The sequence below is a fragment of the Gadus macrocephalus genome, chromosome 21, assembly GCF_031168955.1.
Source record: "Gadus macrocephalus chromosome 21, ASM3116895v1".
Taxonomy (NCBI): domain Eukaryota; kingdom Metazoa; phylum Chordata; class Actinopteri; order Gadiformes; family Gadidae; genus Gadus; species Gadus macrocephalus.
In genome coordinates this window covers 7802408-7808407 of record NC_082402.1, presented here as the reverse complement: position 1 = coordinate 7808407, position 6000 = coordinate 7802408, and the positions used below count along the sequence as shown (strand labels likewise).

The following is a 6000-nucleotide window of genomic DNA, read 5'->3' as shown; positions in this document are numbered from 1 at the left end:
CGGCGGCGTCTTGTGTGTATGCTCACACGCGTGTCTGTAGCCCCGAAAAATGTGTTTACCGTGTGTGAGGGAACACTGTGTGTGTGTGTGTGTGTGTGTGTGTGTGTGTGTGTGTGTGTGTGTGTGTGTGTGTGTGTGTGACGTAACATAAACTCCTTCACCCCCACTAGGCCAGGAAGGGGGAGGAGCGGAGGCGGAGCTCGGAGGTGGAGCTTGCTTCACTTGGACAGAAGGTGTCTCTTCTGGAGGCGGAGCAGGAGGCGGTCCTATCCTCCGCGGGGGAGGAGCTAGACAAGGCGTGCAGGAGCCTGGCCAGAAACGCAGAAGACAAGCTTCAGGTGAGGAGCACACCACTCAACAGTATTCCTGTATTGGGTCATTTTGTTTCTTGTTGGTCATTTTCTTCTTTTTCCTTTTTCCTTTTTCGTTCTGTATTTTTCTCTTTTTCTTTGTCTTTCATTCTTTATTAGTGTGTATTCAAAGCAAGCCACACTATTGTTGTTATGTGTCTTATTTTTTTTCTTGTTTTTATGTTTCTTCGCCTGATTTTAGGCAATTATCTACTCCTACACGCTTTGGAGAATCCTTTATACTGCAGAAATTCACATGCATAGCTGTGTTCTGCTTTATTTAATATTTTTCCCTTTGTTAAATTGTTTCTTAATTTTTTTTATTTTTTCCTCTCAGCGTATTGAAGCTTGAAGGTGCTAGAGTCTGTGTATTCAACCAGATCGTTCTCACTAAATAATCCTTCACCTTATGTCCTCCTAACATTGGTATCCAGTTCCTGTTAAGGAACGCCAGATTCCTCCCATATTAGTATACCTTTAACCAATGGTGCTTAATCTCCAACGATATGCAACAGCACGACGCACATCGCACATCCTCGTGAAACTTTCAGTCGAGCACAGGCTATGCACGCACAACGGAGCATACATTTGTATACTAATCAACCCAAGCATGCTGTCGGGAAGGTCATATCGACTTAAAGCTTGAATTAAGTTAAGAACTGGCATTGATGTGAATTTGTTTCCGATATTCGATCCTATTTCTTTATTTATTTGTTTATTTATTTATGTTTTTTATTATTTATTCCTGAATTGTATTTATTGATTGTGTATGCTGTAAGTGAAAAGGGGCATTTGTTTTACTCAAATAGCACCTTGGAATCACATTTTCAACGGATTAGTGCAATTGCCTTGAGATAAGACGCCTACGCAGTCATAGAAATCATCCAAACTAAACAAAAGACGTTTTGTTGGATTAGTTGTTAACACATCAGCCTTCTCCTTCAAACGATGAGTGAGTTCCTATTCCAGAAAAACCTAATTGCAAAAAATAATGACTTTATCAGTCGTGATACTACAAATCAAGTGCTTCATTTTGTGTCTCATTGTATATTTTCAAGAGCCTATATTTAAAGTTATGTATCTTGTCTCTAACCCTCCTCTTGGCCATATAATAACTGTTAGAGTTTGTGTTTTTCTGCAACGGCTAGAGCTCGTTTTCCACACATTTCCCACAAGGCTAATGAAGCTCGCTCGGTTCTATTTGCTCATATAGATTGCTCCCATTTGTCCCTCACCCTTCTCCCTCACTCCCTCAACTCAGCGATAGCGATCGGCCTAATGAGGGGAGTCGATATCTGTTTAAGGGTGTGTTGCGTTTCACTTACTTAGAGGGACCTGCCTACTTTGTGGGGGCCGCAGCTCCAAGTTGTACTCACACCTGGGTGTGACGGCGGATAAATGTACCGTCGAGGTCGGGTGGAAGACTATCGGGACTGCTCTGTTCCACTTCTGTGTTTTTTAGAGAGGAGCGTACTTAAAAGGCAATGCATTGTGGGCCGAGCCCGACTACCTCTCACACGGATCAATCGCCCGTCTGTTGCCGCCAACTTCCAATGTTCCTCGGCGACTGAGAGGAAAAAAAGAACACACGCGTTGCGGAGGCCATAACAAACGCCGCTGCGTGGCGCCTTGAAATGTGGCGCCGCGGCCATCACCGGTCTCCGCTGGAAAGCTGCCAGATCGCGTTTCCACTTCCGTCTTCTTTTTACCTTTTTATATTTTGATGTTTAAACCCTGCAAGGTGGACGTTTTAAACGTTAGAAACCCACCCAAAAGCACCATGTAGGCTCCGTGAAGAGCGACTTCTTTTCACAAACACTGAAACAGAACCGAGAAACAGACACTGGGGTAGTAGGTGAAGAGACAGGAGAGATGGCGGGGGGGGGGGGGGGGGGGGGTGAGGAGGAGGAAGGAAGGAGGTCGGGAAGATCGACTTACGCTCGGCTGGGAATGGATGATTGACAGGTGTGGGGAGAACCTGTGCATTGACTTATGTAGGTGTTGCTCCGTGTTGTTTTGTAGAGACGGAGAGGGATCCACCCCTCACCCACCCACCTGTGTTGCAGCCTCCAATGCTGTCACTGTCGACACACACACACACACACACACACACACACACACACACACACACACACACACACACACCACACACACACACACACACACACACACACACACACACACGTTTGCCCTAGTGTGGCTTGTAACCTTCGTAGGTGTATGTTTGTAGGTTTGTACTTGGGTATACAGAGTTTTAAGTGTGTGTGGGAGTGTCTGGGTGTCATTATTATTGGCTGTCAAAATGTCACTGTGCTACTCAATTTGACATCCCTTGTCTGCTACTGATGGAAAACAGTCCCTCAGCTGTTGTTTACACACACACACCACACACACACACACACACACACACACACACACACACACACACACACACACACACACACACACACACACACACTGTAATGTGTGTACTTTTCTTTTGCGTGTATTTGCCTTCTCTTTGTGTACCAGACCAAAGGCTGACAGCGGCTGCCGTGTGTTGAATTATGTTCCCTTACTTTTTATTAACATTTTACTTTCCTGGCAATCATATAAAAATTTACTTGCAATAAGCAGGTCATGTCTGCCTTTGTCATACTTCTCCATGCACACTGCATATAGACATGGCCTTTGAAAATAAATGAAACCTACATGTTTTGTCCAAAGTAACACAACATGATTCAAACCAACGTAAACAATAGATTCCTCTCTATTCCTTTAAATCAGGGCCATCGCCCAGATACCTGGACTGGTGAAGGATCCTCATCGCTGGCTCGCTGAAACCAAGGTATCCCCCCCCTCCACACACACATCCCCCCTTCTTCACCAACCCACACCCCTCACCGACCCCCCCAGGTGCAACCGAGAAAATCCTCGAAACTTCATCTTTCTAATCGCATCGCAATTAGCAATTACAACGAACGGCATTTGATTAATATCTGGATCATCTTAAACCCAAATAAATATGATGAACAATAGAAAAACATGGCCGGATGATCACTAATTAGCTAGCGGTGTCGTCTCGTTCCCACGCGTGTGTTACATAACCAAACGTAGATAAATGAGCCGCTCTTTGGAGACGTTCCTACACGATATGCTAATGATATGCTAATGCACATACGATGCCAAGCGGCCTGCCAGTGGAGAAATGATGTATCACCAGCTCTCTGTAATCTGAAAACATCTGCTATTCCTAAAGCAAGGAAAAAGTAGATTGGAAACTTGCTGCTGACTCTACTGCTGTAAATCTCCCTCCCACACAATTATTTCTCAATTAAATTAAACAGAACTTGAAGCGGAATCCTCGTCGACACAGATTGGCTTTCTTGAATTCTGCCAAAAATTTGCTAAATCGTCTGGTGCGGCTAACATTTGGAAGCGTTAAATGCCCAATGATGCTCGTTCTCTTCCTGCGATATTTACCACATCCTGTGATTCGTGTATTGCAATATGTTATACCCTGTGTGGACACTGTGTCGTGTGTCACGCTGTGCCCAAGTCCCAGTCAGAGCACGCCATTGGAGGCTCCGTTACAAACCGATGCCTACATTTAAATAAGATATTATCAGAGAGAGGGAGCTGATGCAGATTCCTGCATCTCACATCCCGGACACAATGTGGGGCGTGCGCTGAATACAACGCAGAAGTCCTGCAGCTTTCAAACACTTTGGTTGCTAGACCCCTACAGATAATTGCCGTTTTGCAATGCCCTTTGGCTATTATTAATCCATAGCAGTAATGGTATCCGCCGGATGCCTTCTCTCTAAGTCCATGCACCATAAGTAAAGATTAAATCTTTCTTTTTTCTCTCTCTCCCTCAAATGTTTTACGAAGTGTTTAATGTATACTCAAGCACATGATTATGTACATTATAGAACACAACGGTTACATATATAGAAGAACAAAGCAATTAAGCAGTTGGATTTATGGCTGGGTGAAGTCGCTGCAGTTGACTCGAACATCCATATTGTGTTTTCTGTTGGTATGATAGAAGTCAAAGCATTAGCCACTCTCGCTCCCCCTCCCTTCCTATAGCTTGTTTTGCCCAAATTGAGTATTGCTTAACAGTTTCTGGACAAGTGCTGGAAAGCTTTTCATTTTGTGTAGCGTCTTCCCATTGGTGACTGCTCAGCAGCCCGCTGGTCTTCCATCTCCATCAAATAGTCGTCTTTATATTGAAATCTGAGCTCTCTGTAGAGCGTGGCTTGACGACAGTCAACTGTTTCAAGTCATCCCTTAAAATCGTTTCCTCAGGTGACGGTAGCTGACTCGAAAAAGTAAAGTAAGCAATGATTTCTTTTGACAGAACACAATTTTATGGACAGTTTGCTCACTGGAGCTTGAAGCCAGGTCTCTGTGGACAGATGATTGACACCTTATGGGAATGTCGTTTCATTTGAGCGAACAAAGAAGTGCATGCTTATTTTTTCAGTGTTTATCCTGGATTAAAAACACATGTTGGAGGGAGGAACAATAAATCTTATCTCATACATTTCTATTTCACTTGTGCTATCCCTTTGATACGGGGCCATTAATCAGTAACAGCAAATATCTAATTAAAGCCAAATCCTTTGGGGTTTGGAATTGCGGGGTGTCACTTGAGCCAACTGAGTTGCCTAGTTGTTAAAAGGGAACTGGCTATCTTTTCCCCCGATATTTAACGATTTTTTTTGTCTGCGCTATTAATCATTTGTTACAAGTGGGGTACCCTGTTTTTCAAATGGTTCTTATCTAATTTCAAGGGAAAAGTAAGCATCGGATTAATCAGGCTTATTTTTTGTACTACTTCGAGAAATAGTTTTTTTACGCATTGCGAGCACTGCGTTAATGGGCTGCGTGTTGGTAAAGCTTCTCTGTTCATTTCTTATTTCTCATGCCGACGTACTCGAAAATCAGGATAAACAAAGCACGGCCGGGCTTTCTTTAGCCACTGAAGACAGACTAATACAAACCTCTTAAAAAGCATTCGCTTTCTTCAAGCGAATGCTAAAACCCAGTCTCTGTAATTCTTGGTAAAAACACCAAGAATTCAACCATCTTCTTCTCAACCACAGTTATAGTTATTATAACGGACAATGTATAGAAAACATCATCTGGGATCTTTACCGTGTTTATTATTAGATTGTCTGTCTGGAATATGATTTGAAATGTGAAATGGAAAGGGATCAATTATGACCGTTTCTTTTTTTGCTGTCGAGTATGTGGGCCATCTTATACTGTTTCCAGGTTACGTTTTCTTCATTACCCTATTTCAGTTATCCCGAAACGGCAACACCTGACAGTTTATGTGTCCCAGCGTGGTCGATCCTAAGATTAAAAGTCTCAATTTAACGATGAGTGGAGCCGATGATAAAACCCAATGCCCCCTCTAGTGTTCACCAGAAGAACAACAGCACCATGTCAAGGCAGCTAGCGAAATAAGTTGCTTGACATTGACAAAACGTTCCGTTACTTTTTCCAAAAACTTAAATTAAATGGGACTTAACGCGGAATCTCATCCACACACATTGGCTTTCTTTAATTCTGCCAAAGTATTAACTAAATATTCTGGCGTGCCCATGGAATATTGACAAACATTTAAGAGTGTGTCTACTCTGATGCTAGTGGCAGT

General features: G+C 43.2%; 1 protein-coding gene across 1 annotated transcript in view; it reads left to right on the top strand.

The window, feature by feature from the left end:
* The window catches only part of LOC132450326 (centrosomal protein of 128 kDa), a 35855-nt gene that overhangs the window by 16020 nt on the left and 13835 nt on the right, over positions 1-6000 (top strand). Inside the window, 2 exon segments of the mRNA XM_060042407.1 lie at positions 171-339; positions 3119-3177. Coding sequence (XP_059898390.1) covers positions 171-339; positions 3119-3177 — 228 coding nt within the window.